Source organism: Hesperophylax consimilis, chromosome 6 (assembly GCF_061612785.1).
Source record: "Hesperophylax consimilis isolate HC1 chromosome 6, BYU_Hcon_1.0, whole genome shotgun sequence".
Lineage (NCBI taxonomy): Eukaryota > Metazoa > Arthropoda > Insecta > Trichoptera > Limnephilidae > Hesperophylax > Hesperophylax consimilis.
The window spans coordinates 36,573,989-36,590,989 of NC_142841.1; the positions used below are offsets into that span (position 1 = coordinate 36,573,989).

General features: G+C 36.4%; 1 protein-coding gene across 5 annotated transcripts; it reads left to right on the top strand.

The window, feature by feature from the left end:
* The first annotated feature begins 3,277 nt into the window (after positions 1-3,277).
* On the top strand, positions 3,278-16,747 carry LOC149423299 (serine protease persephone-like). 5 transcript variants are annotated; one of them, XM_089632944.1, is made up of 7 exons: positions 3,278-3,353; positions 3,790-3,893; positions 7,569-7,678; positions 12,814-12,966; positions 14,511-14,622; positions 14,753-14,884; positions 15,774-16,747. In XM_089632944.1, the coding sequence occupies exons 2-7, from the start codon at positions 3,843-3,845 to the stop codon at positions 15,990-15,992; spliced, it is 777 nt and encodes a 258-aa protein (XP_089489070.1). In that variant the 5' UTR covers positions 3,278-3,353; positions 3,790-3,842; the 3' UTR covers positions 15,993-16,747. The 5 variants fall into 5 exon arrangements, with proteins under 5 accessions (XP_089489070.1, XP_089489074.1, XP_089489073.1 ...); XM_089632947.1 differs by having other exon boundaries at positions 3,323-3,445; positions 5,213-7,678; XM_089632945.1 differs by having other exon boundaries at positions 3,323-3,445.
* Positions 16,748-17,001: the final 254 nt, after the last annotated feature.

Genomic DNA, 17,001 nt, shown 5'->3' on the forward strand with positions numbered 1-17,001 from the left:
ATTAATCAACGAAACTCACCTCACCCCCGCTCACACACCAAAAATCGCAAACTACACGATGTACCGGAATGACCGCACATACTCTCGCGGAGGCGGCACCGCCATCTACGTGAGAACTAAACTCGCACACTTACACAACCCCACACCCACATTAACAACTCTCGAATGCACCACCATAACCATATACACGAAACACTCCGGCCCGCTGAGACTTAGCTCGATACACAACCCCCCCCCAGCAGCGGCTACGGGAGTCGGATCTCGAGCTACTTCTTGGTGGCGACGTACCTACTATCCTAGCGGGAGACTTTAACGCAAAGCACCCCGCCTGGAATAGTAGAGTCACCAACCCTTACGGCCTCTTTTTACACAAATTTCTATATACCCATCCAGACACCATAGCCGTCGCCCCCGTGGACCCCACCCATTTCTCCGACCTAGGCTACACCCCCGACGTACTCGACATAGCTCTATTCTACAAATCATCCTGGAATTACTGTATTGAATCCATCACCGACCTCAGCTCTGACCACAACCCCGTGTTGTTAACCCTCCAACGCTTCGCCCCCACGCCACCACCAACAATGAAAACCAAAACTGATTGGACATACTTTTCGCACAGAGTCGGCGAAAAAACCCAAATAAATTCATCCATCCAAAACACCGCGGACCTGGACCTCGCGGTTGACGAACTCACCGAAACCATCTCCTCAGCAATATCCGAAGCCTCAAAATCTCACCTCATGAAAAGCCCCCCCCCCTACTCCAAGATTCTCTCCCCTCTCCAATAAAATCACTCATCCAAACAAAAAACTCCCTTCGTCGCCAATGGCACAAATATCAAAACCCCAGAATCAAAACGGTCATCAACCGCCTTCAAGCCCAAATTTAAAAAAAACACTAACAGAGCACTCCAATTCAACCTGGAACGACAAGCTACAAAGCATCAACCTACAAGATGGCTCCTTATGGAAACTTGCAAAAGCCCTTCAAACCACCTCCACACCAAACCACCCCATCCAAACCTCATCCGGGCTCGTCTTCGATGACCCGGACAAAGCTGAGGCGTTCGCAGACAGCCTAGAAAAACAATTTAGCCCCAGCCTCAAACACGCCGACCCCATACACATTACTAACGTCAACCGCAAAGTAAACTCAATCTTCAGCACCCTCCCTTCCACCAACATTCATTTCACCACACCCGCAGAAGTTCGCCGAACTAAAAAAAGCTCCAAGTCCCGACGGCATCACAAATTTCGCACTAAAAGCCCTCCCCCGCAAAACAATTCTGGCCCTAGTAAACCTCTTCAACACCGCCCTTCGACTGCGCCACTTCCCCAAAAGCTGGAAGCACGCCCACGTCATCGTTTTAGCCAAACCCGGCAAAGACCGGCTCCAGTGCGAAAACCACCGTCCAATCAGCCTCCTCTCCAACATTGGAAAAATCTTCGAACAGATCCTCCTCACCAGGCTCCTCAAGCATATACACGAAGTCTCATCACTTCCCGACGAGCAACACGGCTTCAGAGCTGAACATTCCACCCTTCATCAATTCCTAAGAGTCACAGAACTCATTCTCGGCGGCTTCAACTCCCAGCGGTCAACTGGCACCATATTCCTGGACATAGCCAAAGCTTTCGACAAAGTATGGCTCAACGGCCTACTTTTCAAACTCCACGACACAGGGATCGATCCCCAGCTACTCGGGACCCTAAAATCTTTCCTACATCGCCGCACCTTCCAAGTGAAGTACGGCAGTGCCCTCTCCACCACTCGCTCCATGACAGCAGGCGTCCCCCAAGGATCCCTGCTGTCCCCCACCCTCTTCAATATCTTCACACACGATATTCCCCTTCCAGAAAATTCAACCCCCCACTCCAAAAAAGTCATTTATGCCGACGACACGGCCCTTCTGGCGCAATACAGTTCTCCCAGGATGATAACTTACCGACTCCAACAAGACATCAACAAACTCCAAGACTGGTATGACAAGTGGCGCATCGATGTGAACCCCTCCAAAAGTGTAGCGGTTTTCTTCTCCCATAGAAAGAACCGTTGCACCCCTTGGAGGGCTGTAACTCTTCACGGCGAAGTCATACCATGGCACAACACCGCCAAATATCTTGGAGTGACCCTTGACAAAAAACTTTCCTGGACCGCCCACATTTCAGAAACGCTTAACAAGGCCAGGAAAACCTCTAGTGCCCTCTACCCCCTCTTTCATGCAAACTCAAAAACCTCTCTTTACAATAAACTCACCATCTACCGCGCTAAAATCAGACCTATCATTACCTACGCCTCCCCCATTTGGGCCACGGGGAACACCAAACGTCTGGAACATTTCCAAAATGCAACGCTCAGACGATACACCAAAAGTCCATGGTTTGTCAGAAACTCGATAATAAATTCAGGCACGAAAATCCCCCCACTTAGGAAACACATAGTCGACCTGGCCAAAACTTTCTTCAGCAACCTAGCATCAAACCCCAACCCCAGCATCTCTAGCCTGGGTAAACCCAACCCAAGCGACACCCTCTCCAAATACCCATACCCCATCTCCATTTTACTCCCCCCCTAATGTGCGGGCTTAAAACAATATATTTTTAAAAATAAATCATACATACCAAAAAACAAAACAACTAGTATTGTACAAAAAAAATAGTACCCCCGCCTTAAAATAAAAAAAACAATCTCGCATCACTCAGTCGCCTAAAGGCAGCCCGCACATAGGGCACAAAACCCCCCCTCCAGGTACATGCGCACTTCAGACAACGAGAAAAAAAGCTCCTAACAAGAGACTTTGCACCTCGGAAAAAAAATTCCATTAGATATCAGCTGTGTGTTGGGACTGTGATAGATGTCATTTCTTTCTTTATGGCTATTAGAACTCCACCACCTGATTTTTTAAAAGAACTCGATGTGTCCCTATCTCGTCCTTAAATATTATATCGATCATCTACTATTTCATGGTCATAGATTGAGGAGTCTAACCATGTTTTTGTAAGACAAATTAAATCATAATTGCAACTGAGCACTTCGCAGTGCAAATCATTTAGTTTGCTTTTCAAACCACGAACATTTTGATAGTAAAATGTTATTGCCGTTTTGCTAGAATGCATTTTGAAAGTATATATTAAGCATTATTAAATATGTCTTTTTGTAAAATTGATGTGAAAATAATATATATGTTTTATTAAGTAATTATGTTTTGAAAGAGGGCAATTTTGAACATGAGAATTTTTTGTTTGTTTGTGGTAAATGATTTTGTCTATGGTATCAGATATTGACAATTGACAGAATCAGACTGATCAGACAGAATTAGAAGCAATTAGGAGAAGTTCATTTATGATTAGGTATGGATTAGGTTAATTGAGAGTGGTTTATTTATGGGTTAATTGATTGTAAACATAACATTTGTGTCGTAATAACACAATTACTTGCAATGGTGTGTAATAGTTTTTTGTACTTAGCAGGTTGTAATAATTTATGAGAGTAGTGACAGATCGTGTGAATCGTGTTTTTTAGTGACTTTGTACAGTAATTTAATAATCTTAGAACAATAGAGTTACTCTAACTTTAAGTAGGGCACGTTAATTAATTATTTCGAGACCTCCTACTAAACAACTCATCCGCATAAATAGTTTTTTTATGTTTTTCCTTTAGCGTAAGTGTAAAATATAACATTTTAATTTTTTTAAATCACACGTTCAAATTTAGTTGACCGAGGTAATGAAACAAGAGGCATTATATTAATATACACATCTGATAAATGTTTTTTTTCCTCTACAGACTGCATAAAGCTGTCGGAAATTCGGAGAAACCTGTACACACCAGACTCCAACATGGAACATAACGAGACTCCCATGAGGACTGCCGCCGAGGCCCCGTACTATGTAAGTTTCAGACGTTAGGTAGCTTTATTATATTAATTAGTTTCAGAGAGAATATACCGTTACAATACTCTCGCATTCACTCCTTGCTTTATTGACATTCATAATTCATCTCACATATTCTTGCGTTATTCTGACTTTTGACCCAACCCGACTCAAGAAACTTCCACGTCGTATGTTCTCTTTACACTACTTTCTTCGTTAATCCACTCTACATGCCCAAACATATATTGATAAAAAATAATATGAAATTCCCTTGATGGAAAAAAAATACTCCAGTTCTATTATTTAACGTCCTGTAGGCATGAAAAAATTCTGCATCTTTTCAAAATGCTGATTAACTAACTTAATTGTAGTTGTAAAAAATACAATTTTTAATAAAATATCTGAATTTTGCTGCGTTTTAAATATGTAGTCCTAAGCCTCTCCTAAACATGCTTCCCAATTAAACAAACTCATCCACCTGTTCCAAGTATTCATCACTCACAACTATATTACATTGCTATTAACATGTGACTATTAAACAAACTCATCCACCTGTTCCAAGTATTCATCACTCACAACTATATAACATTGCTATTAACACATTGTTTGCGGGAGACGCTTAAACGCGTCTTTTGCGTACTGTTGGTAGAGAGCGGGAGACGCTTAAAAGCGTTTTTCGTATTTGTACACTATTGGTAAAGCGCGGGAGACGCCAAAATGCGTTGTACACTTAGAGTAACAATATATAACGAGTAACGTATGATATTGGTTACTCTGTGAAGTAAAAATTATGCGTCAGCTCTCGTGACACGTGTACTAGGTACCTGGCAATTCGTGGAATTAGGGTCGGGTGGCCGGCCGACTGTGGTCATAAAACATGCACTTGAAATAAAATAACTGTAAGATAAATGTTTGTTTTTTTTTTTAAATCTTTACATTTCTTCAGTGTTAAAGCGATATTGTTTCGTTCAAGACGTTCTCTATTTTCTTTTCTGCCTACATTCCGCTTTAAAAATTTCGTACAAAGTATTTGTGTGCTGAGCTCGAAAAGTTATTTGTTACATATTTGTTAGTTATTTGTTATATAATAAAGGGATATTTTTTCATAAAAAATACCCTATAAAAATAGACTACGGTAATGATAATCGATTACAATAAATATATGAAAGGCGTTGACCGAGCAGACCAATATCTTTCGTATTATTCTATTTTACGAAAAACCACTAAATAGACAAAAAGGCTAGGCGATGTACATAATAAATTGTGCATTATTCAACTCATTTGTTGTGTACAACTCCGTAAAAGAAAGGAAAATAAAATATAAACAATTTTTTAAGGAAATCGCAGAGCACTGGGTGGCTGATCAGATTTCGTCAGATAATAGTCAAGACCCGGAACCAACACCATCAACATCTGGTATCCGAAAAAAATCTTCAAAATCTGATCCTCCAGGAAGACTATCAATGGATATGAGAAAACATATATTGGAAAAGATTGAAGGCCCTGGTAAAAATAAGAATCTACGAAGGCGATGTCGTGTGTGCGCGGTACACAAAATACGTAGCGAAACCCGGTACATGTGTAAATTCTATGATGTACCTTTACATAAAGGGAATTGTTTCCAAAGATACAAGTGTGTATTTTACAAAATATATATACTATGTTGAATGTGCATAAAATGACTAAATCGACAATACGACAAAAGTGCAGTTTTTTCAAATTCTTTTAATTTAAACTTAAATATCATAATTGTTTCTTCAAAAATATAAAAATTTGTGACCAGATCACAATGAAAGATTTCAAATAAGGTAAAATATTGAAAATTTTATTTAAATTTGATCAATAGTTCAGAAGATATAGCTATTTTACATGAAACGTAATTTTGCGCGCGACCGTGATAAAAATTGCCCGCTTTACGGCGTAGATTGATTAAAAAACCCCCCGCAAACATTGTGTTAACCCATTGGCATCCGAATTGTTTGGCTAAAAAATTGTCATTCACATCCGAATTAATTTTGTACCAAAAGTTTTAAGTGATCTTACATAACTTTTAAACTAAACATGCAAACGAAAAAATCTTTTTTAATTTACTTGTGCATTGAATCAAGGTATGTAAAAAATGTATGCATTGTTTAAAAAAAAAATAATAATATGATTAAAAGAGGAAATGAAATTTATTTTTTTTCAAAAACCAATTTTTTTTCTTCATTTTTTATAATTGGATTAAGAAAAGTTGTACATCAATCATACTTATTACCATAATATATATTTTTTGCCATTTGGGCTCTTGTGAGCCGCCCACCATGCGTTTTACGAACAAGCTTGTCAATTCCCAAACCACACGCCATTTTGAAAAAAATCAATGAAGCTGAAATATAACAAAATTTCAATCGTAATTACCAGGAAAAAATTGTATCAACGGAGTCCTGCCAATTACTACGAAATAAATGCTTAATGATCTACAGAGCGATTGGCATTTAAAATTTTACACACAGATGTCAATAATGTATCCCTTTTTCGTTTTTAAGCCGACAGACATCAGACCCGCCGGGACGGCGTCGTTTGATTTTAAGACACATCGCCGTACACACGCCGGGACGGCGTCGTTTGAGGCCAATGGGTTAACACATGAATCATGATCTTAGAGTTGGGCTGGCTGCGCACCAGGCAGCCGCCATATAAAGGAGCAGCCAGTTGTAGCTTGTAGCAGCCAATATCACCAGTTCTACTGGCTGCCACGACAAGTGCGTGAGGACTGAGGACTGAGGCGTCCACACACATATACCCTAGTCACATTTGAGGCTGGCTTCCACAGCTGACGATATTTGGCTTCCATAGAGCCTTAGGACGTTCCCTTGAATACACATTGCAAATCATGTTGGCTGCCTAGTGCGTGGCCAGTCAAGTATATACAAACTGCATTCATCCTAGACACGAGAAACCGTCGTTCTTGAAATAAGCAACATTCAAACAGACGCGTACTTCCGTACTATTTGCTTATTCATTGCAATGCATTTATGTATTTTGTGGATGTTATATTTCCAAGTGTCATTATTTTGTACTTTAGTTATCTCAAAACTTGGTTGGTAAAGAAGTGGTTATCAATTTGTGTAACGGACGTACTGCTCCGAGCTCGGCCGCGGTCGCCCATTATAAAATATATTGTTGAAATAAAATATACTTCCCAAATATGTTCATGTAAAATGTTGTAATGTAAAACCTAAAAAAAATGTCAAATGTGTAAATGCAATAAATGAAACGTCAGAGCTTGGCTAGAGGGATACGGGCAGATAAGTAAAGTGTGAGAGCTGGGGATAAAATCATAATAGCATTTTCATTCGGGAACGATTATGAGAATCGTGCCTATACGAGAGGGAACGTTCGGCCACGGCCCGAAGCAAGGGGCCGAACGCCATAGTGTCACTGGTTCCAGATGGTTGGTTGGGATGCCATAGTGTCACTGGTTCCAGATGGTTGGTTGGGATGCCATAGTGTCACTGGTTCCAGATGGTTGGTTGGGATGCCAGTGTCACTGGTTCCAGATGGTTGGTTGGGATGCCATAGTGTCACTGGTTCCAGATGGTTGGCAGTAAAAATGAACAAATCAAATGAAAAAACGAAAATCAGCATTTTGCGAGCAATTTAAAATAACACTTGCTTAGAGATTAATATGAAGATGTGTTGTGTTCCCAGGGACATATTGGGTCAGGTCGGAGAGAAGAGATCTCCTGGTGGGAGTATCCAGTGACATTACTGAGTGACAGGTGGGTGCTGTGCTCTGCATACGTCATTACAATGATTGGGTGAGTTTATTGTTTCATTTTAAAATTCAACTCCTCCTTGTAATAATGACTGCAAGATGAAAATACACACACAAATTGGTTTGATATTTGAACGATCTCAACTTAAAGATTTATGCGCATTTTAGACGATATTTCACATACTTGTGGTATACACGGTGTCGGGAAATTCGTGGTATACGCGGCGAACTAGTGAATTTACCTCACATAATTACATATCACCCCTGCTAAGTCACCAAACGTAGCTAACCACTTGGGGTGACCTATGGCAGACCGATATGCATACAATTGTCGATACCTAAAGTTTTTGAAAAGTTAATTCTTCATAAAATATGTTCTTGTGTAAAATTTAATATTTCTTCATTTCAACACGGTTTTGTCTCTGGCCGATCTACTCTAACGGCCGGCATAGTCCAGTGGTAACGCATTGGACTGCCATTCCGAAGGTCGCGGGTTCGAACCCGGCGTGCGCAATTAAATTTTATTTGATTGATTTGTGTTATTTCACAATTAATTAATTAAAATAATATATAGTATATTTGCGGCACGTTCCAGAGTGGAAGATACTACCAGTATCGCCCTGGTGTAAGACCACCATTCAGAATTGAAACGTTGCTCCAAATGGCTTTAGCCGTGTTTAGTGACTAGATCTGAATAGCCAGGTACTTCCCCACCTTCCTCTTTCCCTTCCCCACTTACCTTCAGCCTCACAACATCCCCCAATTGGGGATGCCATAGTCTCACTGGCTCCAGACGGGAGCAGTTGGGACTCTTGTGAGGTATTCACTATAAAAAAAATATAAAAAACTAATCTTACACACGAAAACTTTATATCATGTGCTCTCGCTAACAGGCAACAAGTCGACTCAATTTATACGGATTTCAGAAAGCATTCGACAAGGTTTGTCATAAAATCCTTATAAATAAATTGTCAAAACTTGGAATAAGTGATAAATATTCTCCTGACGAAGGAAGGGTTCTTCCGAAACCGGTAGAGTGAAAATAAAACTATAGTGGTCAAAAACAAATTTATGTGTTTTTATTATAGAATATAATTCGTCTATATGGAACCCTTCCTACAAAAATCATGCAAACTCCATTGAAAGAATCCAACACAATTTTCTCAGAACAATTAACTTCAAATTATGAATTCCCTCTGACGACATTGATTACGATTCATTATTACAATTAATGCATCTCTTATCGTTAAAACATAGAAGAATACTTAATGATCTAATTTTTTTATTTAAAATAAACAATCACTGGTTTGACTCCCCTGAATTAACTTCGTTGATAAATTACCATGTTCCCTGTAGACCAACTAGACTCAAGTCACCTTATTATTGCAACAATACTGGAACTAACGCAGAACAAAATTCAATAATCCATCGCTTGCACAGATTAGGCAATGAATATTCCAACATCGATCACGCTGATTGTCTATTATCATATAAAAGATGCATAAAACAAAAATTGTCGATTAATACCATACCATCATAATGTTTATGTACTTCAGATTAAAAACTACCAGTACTCGATAGGTAGAAGCTGATATCAGTGCATTATATATCATAGTCTTCATAGGTACTATGTAAAACTTTATCGGACTGTCAAGCAGTGTCGCACATTACTATTATACACGCGATTCTCCCGGTAGATTTACGTAATTTATTACTTTTGTTTCCTTTTCATATTATAATAGTATTTATTTTATTCTTTTCATTTTCTAATAGTATATACCTTTCTAATATCATTTATTTTATTTTTTACAAACTCTTAATGCCTATTAGACATATTATAAGCACCTCATTCTTCCTTATACTACTTTATTGTATATTATTACATATAATTTCTTACTTTGACTTATTACTATACTACAGATTGCTACTTATATTATATTTATATCTCTTTGTTTTTTCATACTTTTAACCTTACTTACTATTTACTGATTATACCAATATACTTACATTTATATTGTTGCATTCCTTATGTTGCTGTACTATTCTCTGTTAAATTAGTATGTGAATGGCACATGTTGTGCCGTATATGTGAAATAAATAAATCAGTAACCAAACGACACAGGGTTTTATAGCACTCGGTTTAATTCAATTTCTTACCGACCCGTGGCACAACGGGCCAAGAAACATATTTAATTTTACAGTAGAACCATTTATTTCTCCCTGAATCAATCTCGGGGGAGGTACATTCAAAACATTCCAAAAAATATTAATAAAAATTATTTTTAATTACCCCACTATCAGACTAATTCAAGACTTTAAAGTCCCTTCCCTGCAAATCTATCTATATAAATAAAAACTCAATGTTAGTTTGTTCAAAATCTTAAATCTCCGAAAGTTCTTCTGATTGCTTTGTTATTTTGACACAACGTTTCATTCGAATACGCATTCGTTTTTTTTTAAATTTTTTAATTTTTTTTTTTATTTGGTAAAATATTTTTTACATTTTAAGTTTTCCAGTAATGTAGCCCTCACTGGGTGGCTTGCCCGTGCTGAGGCCTTCATTTTATAATATGAAAATATAATCTACATGATACATTTATAGAGAAAATAATACATTTAAAAAGAAAATAATAAATTTAAAATTAAAAATATGTAATACATAATAATACATTTAAAATTAAAAAATAATACATTGAAAATAATCTTGTGTGTTTGTGAGTGATGTGTGTTTACATTGGTTTTGTATGTTAGTGTAGGTTTTATTTTATGCTATGACATTTTGGTAATATTGTCTTTTTTGTTCTTTAATTCATTTTGTAATTTTGTGTGTGAATTTATTTTTATTTTCCTCAATTTTAATTTCAAGTTTTACACTGTTGAAAGCTTTTATAGCATGGTATTGGTAGTGTCTTTGTCCAAAGCTTGAATTTACTGTCGGAGTTTTTATGTTTTCTTTGTACACTTATCTAACTGGTCTGTTAGTGTTATTTTGTGTACGTTGAAATTTATTTTTTAGTAGTGTAGTTTAGTAGTGTTTTAACGTATAATTGGCGTATATCTAGTACGTCACAGCTGTTGAATATTTGGTCTGTATCAGTCAGTCTATGTTTTTTTAGTATTACCTTTAAGATCGTTTTCTGTGCGGTTTCTATGTAATTGATAGCCGAGTTTGTTGCTCCTCCCCAAGCAATAATTCCATATTCTATTATTGATTGGCAAAGTGCAAAATATATTGTTTTCAATTGTTTTATTTTATATATGTTTAGGAAAATGTGTATTGTTTCGAGAAGTTTATTTGTGATTTGTTTGATGTGAGGTATCCATCTAAGGTTATGGTCAATTACGATTCCTAGATACTTTATTTGTTCTGTTTTTTCTAGAGGAGGGCAATCGCAGATGTTGGTGTTTAAACATTTGTGTATTTTTATGGTGTTTGTGTTGTTTATTGGCTGTCCCGTTCTATTTATTCGTTCTGTATGTTGTGAATTTTGTCTTTGATATGTTAAGTGTGCGTATGTTTGAGTCTAGCCATGTTTTCACTTGCGAGATTCCCAAATTCGCTATGTTATATACATTATTCCAATCCTTAGATTTGAAAAGTAAAACTGTGTCATCAGCATAGCTAACTATTTCACCGTCTATTTTCATGCTGCAAAGTTCATTTATGTAAATAGTAAAAAGATAGGAAAATTTTTATATACCTATAGCATATAGATGTCACCTGTGACAGGTAAAACATGCTTTTTCTTAAAACAACTCCATCTCTTGGACGTAAAAGCAACATGCGCTATTGTTTTTCTATCTACACAGACAGACTGAACCACAGCAACGCATGGCGGGGTACTGCTAGTTATTTATAAAAAATAGCTCTTTTACAAATTCACTTGTTTTGATGATAAAAACATAAAACCACTTTCGAACAGAAATAAACTAAATATTCTTGGCTGAATAACTATCCCGCGCTATAACACAACCACAGACCAACCATTTTATAAAAATATACTCGCTGATGTACCATAGGCTTTCCATAGAGTTTTTCGAAATCTTATGTAGACTGTAGCATATTCCTCTTGTTTTGTGGTAAAGTGTGCAAAATTTCACCGATTTCGGAATAAAACTGTAGATTTATATAAAAATGAAAGTTCCGCCACCCACCTGGTTTCCTCCCCGCAGCCGCCCGTGATCGCCAGGTGATCACTCCTTCTTATTATTCTGTTTATATTATATGTCTGACCATAGTAGAAAAGGAGATGAGAAGTTAGTTTCATGAGGATTTGTAATTTGGTGACAGATATAGCACCACATGACCCGACTGGTTTTAAGCCACGCATTCCGTATTTCCACCAATTTATAACACATTTCTCTTGAACACTTTAACATTTAGAGTTCCTAAAAAATATATATTGTTTTTGCTGATAATATTTTTACATTTGAGTCGAAACGGTAACTATACGAAATTCCATCGTACGAAAAAAATCTCAAAGTATGCTTCGAAAATGATAACAGACCAATTTTGTTCTGTTATTTAACATGTCGTAGGTATTAAAAATTCAAAGTGTTTCTTTAAATGCAACTTAGTCATTTGTAGAAAGAATCCTTACTAAACGAATCGTGTTTCATTAAATATTTTAACAATTTTCGCAAAATTATTGTCATTTCATATCTCCCTTCAAATAATCTTCTTCATCTTTTTGAACGCTTACTACGGAGCCTTAAGAACTCTCTCGAACTGTTCGAAGAGTAAAGTTAGCGAGATGAGTCAGTAGTTGAACAGAATCAATTCCGATATCGACATATATATATTTAGTTTTTAAAAAGTTGCTTTTAAACAGCATCTTTGTTGTCGCTAGTATGGTACGCAGTTATTTTATTTTTCACTCCATGTTTACAAATTATACACTACAGTGTATAGATACACCAAATTCTGCTTTATAATATTATGTATGTACCGACTTATATGAATGCAATTTATTTTTAGACGCTTTGAAATTAACGATTTTGTAATGTTTTTAAAAGAATGTTAAATTGAATTGAATCAGCGGTTTTCCTGAAATATAAAACCATTACAAATATATTATGGTGGTGAATCTCAGATGACGTAGTGATTGTATTGGACAATTAGACCTACTTAAGATGCACATGGCAATGTCAATATAACCTGCACTTCTTTTGTTTCAGCTCAGAGAATGTCGTCGGATTGGGGGGGAACTTTACACCTCAGTACAACCCTGATGCTATATACAATGTGATAAAAACACACACCCACCCACTATACAACAAGACTTATTCACGCGTGTATAACGACATCGCCCTTCTGCAGCTTGACAGACAGTAAGCTTTTCATAATTATACAAAACATTGGAATAATTTTAGTAAAAATAACAAAACAAATAAGTTCATGGGTGCGACCGGAATTTCAAAAAAAGACCATTTGCTATTCCGGCGTTTACTCTAGCAACTGAGCTATCTCCCGAACCTTCAGACCTGCCGCATTTCTGCATTAAATCATTTAAGTGTGTACATATTACTTTATCAACATTAAAAATCTGACGGCCACCGTGGTCGAGTGGTAAGACTCTCGACTAGCAATCCGGAGGTCGGAGGTTCAAATAGAAAATCTTGTTTTTATAATATATTATGTAGTACATTTGCAGTACTTTCTAGAGTGGAATATACTCTCAGTATCGCCCTGGTGTAAGAATACCATTCAGAATTGAAACGTTGCTTGGGATGGTTTTAGCCGTGTTTGGTGACCAGATCTGAACAGCCAGGTACTTCCCCACCTTCCTCTTCCCCATCTCCTAGGTTAGTTCCTTATAACTTATTAGCAGGAATAGTTCCACCTGTATAGTGCCACCTCAGTGTAGGTCGACCAACAAACACTCGTATGTCCTGTCCTATCTTCCATTCTTGCTACATGCCCTGCTAGCGGAACAGGCCCACTGTTGCTTCACTTGGTCTGATGCTCTGTAGGGAACTCGCGCGCATACAAGGGTGGACTACAGCAAACTGTGCGCCACACTAAACAGTTTAGACTTGTATATAAAGATACCTACCGCAGACCCTTAAAACATCACAGATAGTCTGAATTCTCAACAAATCATTTCCAATTTTGAAAATGATGACGCTTAAACTCAAAACCGAAGTTCTGGAAATGATTTGAAATTTTCACAGCAAAAATTATTAAAGTTATTTATTTTTGGGGTATTATGCCATGTTGCACTACCTCCTTCTTTATTCAACGTTTCGGACAGCATTATATTGCCCATCATCAGGACAGATGTGTAATCGAATGTGAAATTACATGTTTATTTGTAATTACTGTAACTGTACTGAACCAGAGTTACGGCCAGAGTCACAACCGACATTAGAACCTATTTGTAATTATTATTACAATGTTACAGTCAATAATCTGTTGAAAAGTAATGTCACGATATTTATTATTTTTATGAAATTTTATAATTTATTGTGACTTAATTACCATTATTTCCAATATCAAATAACAGGTGACAGGGTCTCAAGAGTATCATGCGTCATTCAGGAATATCGGCATACCGCACCTAAAGGGTTAAGGAATATTATTGCATTGCATATTTCTATTTCTAATCTATTTCCATTATAATTCATTCTAAAATAATCTTTCATACTTTAAACATGTATAAATATTTAATTTATATGTTAACACTAGACCTCACATACTAACTATATACCATTGGTCGCCACGAGACAGGCAGTCGCCTAGTGTGGTGATTTAATGTATCACATGTAAGAAAATGTATTATTGTATTATCATGTATTCTATAAATAAAATAAAATAAATAAAAAATTGCACTACCACTTCACAGTTTTACAGAAATAAATTATATCAATTTCAGGGTAACATTTACAAGCAGTATAATCCCAGTCTGTCTACACACCGGCACAACTCTTCCTGACAGTGGATTCATCCTCACTGGGTCAGGCGGCTCACTCACACCTCCCCGGAAGGTTAGAACTCATTTCTCTGCCTTCAGAATGAACAATGACCGATGATGTGATAACTATATTATGGACAGCTGTGGCTGGTACTAAATGTACATTTTTTTAAATATAAATAATTAGTTTTTCAACATTTCAGACGACAATGCAGATAGTATCCGAGGAGGAGTGCTCTAGAACATTCCCTGCTAGCAGCTTTCATCACACTGCTGGCATAAAACATGACCTGGAGATTTGCTGCCGCCCAGTCAACACAACTGGACGATGTGAGGTATGTAACGCTGGGATGCATTGTACACCAAGCTCATTATAACAAGGATGTTTTTTTTTTATTATTTAATATTGATAATAAAACATTGATATAACAAGAATTTTATAAGTAACAAGAGTAGTCCCGCTGCCTGCCCCATGACAGCTTGTCTACAAGGTCTACCATTTTTTTCAATTTAATTAACATAACACATAATCATTTTGCATATAAAAATTAGTTTTAATTTCATAATAATGTCTATACTATGTAATGTATCATTCGATCTCTTAGGACGGGTTGTTTCACAGAATTTGAACAATTCATCAAATTTCAAAGTTGATTTTCAAGTTCTGTGAAGGTTCTAGTCAAGTTCTGTTAGTATTTCAGCTTTGTAAAGCCCTTGGCCAATAATGATATAATAATAGAACTTGAATAGAACCTACACAGAACATGAAAATCAACTTTGAAATTTAATGAATTGTTATTATTCCGCGAAACAACCCGTCCTTATTCTTCTTCTGATTGCTCTCTTCTCTCGGAATGTATCTACTATTAAGGAGAAACGACCCTTAATTAATTCCTCCCGTGGATTATCATTTGGGTAACTTTTTCATATTATATGATTAAGTAGGTAGGTATATAAGTACCTACTAACAAATCTTAAGTTTTCAGAGGAAATTTTGATTTAATGAGAGAAAAACGAAAACTTACATTTTTTGCATGAGAGGACTTTTATTCATAGAACTACTTGGGTTAGGTTAGGTTAGGTTAGGTTAACCAAACCATTTCCATTGACCATGAATGTAAACACTGACCACCTACCGGTTTTAAGGAAGCGATTAATTAGTTAAAATGAATTAATAATCTGTCATTTGAAGTGTGTTCACCTTATCACTTTATTTGTTCTCAGGGCTGGTACGATGGCGCCCCACTGACTATTTCCAACAGCCCCAGTACTCACCTACTGGTGGGGTTGAAATCCTTGTATAACTCTTCTCCCTGCATGGTGACCAATACGAGGATATCTGCCTTTGTCCCCTGGATAGAGGGTATTGTGTGGCCTGAAAGCGGTGTTGTTGTTCAGGACCATGTTACCTGTGGTGTGCTAGGAAATTCCAAGCTTTTTTGAAAAAAACCGTGCGCAAATTACTCTCCTGCCTTTTGGTCAAACATCCGTTTTAAAAACAAAGAAATTGTTTATTTTGCGATTGTTTTCTGTTTATCAGATAATGTATCTTATTATTAATATATATTACATGATAATATTGTTACAAGTTTTCTCAGAATAGCTGACTTTAACAAAAAAAATGTGTAAAAATTTTCCCATACGGCAAACAAATGTAAAAAAAATATATTCATAAGGAAATTAACAGATTTTTTTATTTCTACACAAACCTGAATAGACACCCCTTGTGAAAAAAAACAATCCAAAGGTGTTTTCGAAGAAGTAATGCCATTGACACTTCTTTGAAAATGTAAAATATTTTCATTTATTCAAAAAAAAAATCAAACGTCAAGTGTCCACTTTTCGATTCACTGTCCAGATTTCGGTAGTTTATACAACTGTTGTTACTAATAATATTATTTTGTACAAGAAACCTGTAAATAAATAATGCTAAAAATAAAATTATTCATTATGACGTAAAAATTTTGACATTTCTACGATAAACTTACAAAGCTACTTTTCATCACTTTTCTTGGGTGAAATATTATAAAAATTACATCAAAATAATGTACATGAAACCATCTTTCTGATGATACCTCAAATCTATTATGTCCACAATCAATTTATATCAAAAATAATGAAAGAAGTAAGAGGTTACCTTATAAAAATTTGCGACGTTTCTGCATTGTTGTCAATTTGCTCGCTATAAATGGCCGCCGGCATCCGTGTACAGATGTGTTTTAAAGAACAGGGTGACAAAAAAATCATGACTCGGGGAATAAAAATAAAATTTGCTAATATTTTTCTATTAATATTTATTTATTTATTTAAATACGTTTTTTTTTTAAATTCAGATACTGTGTGGTTCAAAATAAATAAGAAAAAAATTTCATCATATTTATTTCAGTTTTAGAACAGGTACATGAAATACGTTTTTTTTAATCTTTGGTCGAGAGATTGCTAAAAAAATCAT

Bases quoted from the DNA above. Each gene is read 5' to 3' on its own strand.
- LOC149423299 (XM_089632944.1), top strand. From the start codon at position 3,843: ATGGAACATAACGAGACTCCCATGAGGACTGCCGCCGAGGCCCCGTAC. The intron at 12,967-14,510 runs GTAAGCTTTTCA...TATCAATTTCAG, and splicing joins CTTCTGCAGCTTGACAGACA to GGTAACATTTACAAGCAGTA. The intron at 14,623-14,752 runs GTTAGAACTCAT...TCAACATTTCAG, and splicing joins CACTCACACCTCCCCGGAAG to ACGACAATGCAGATAGTATC.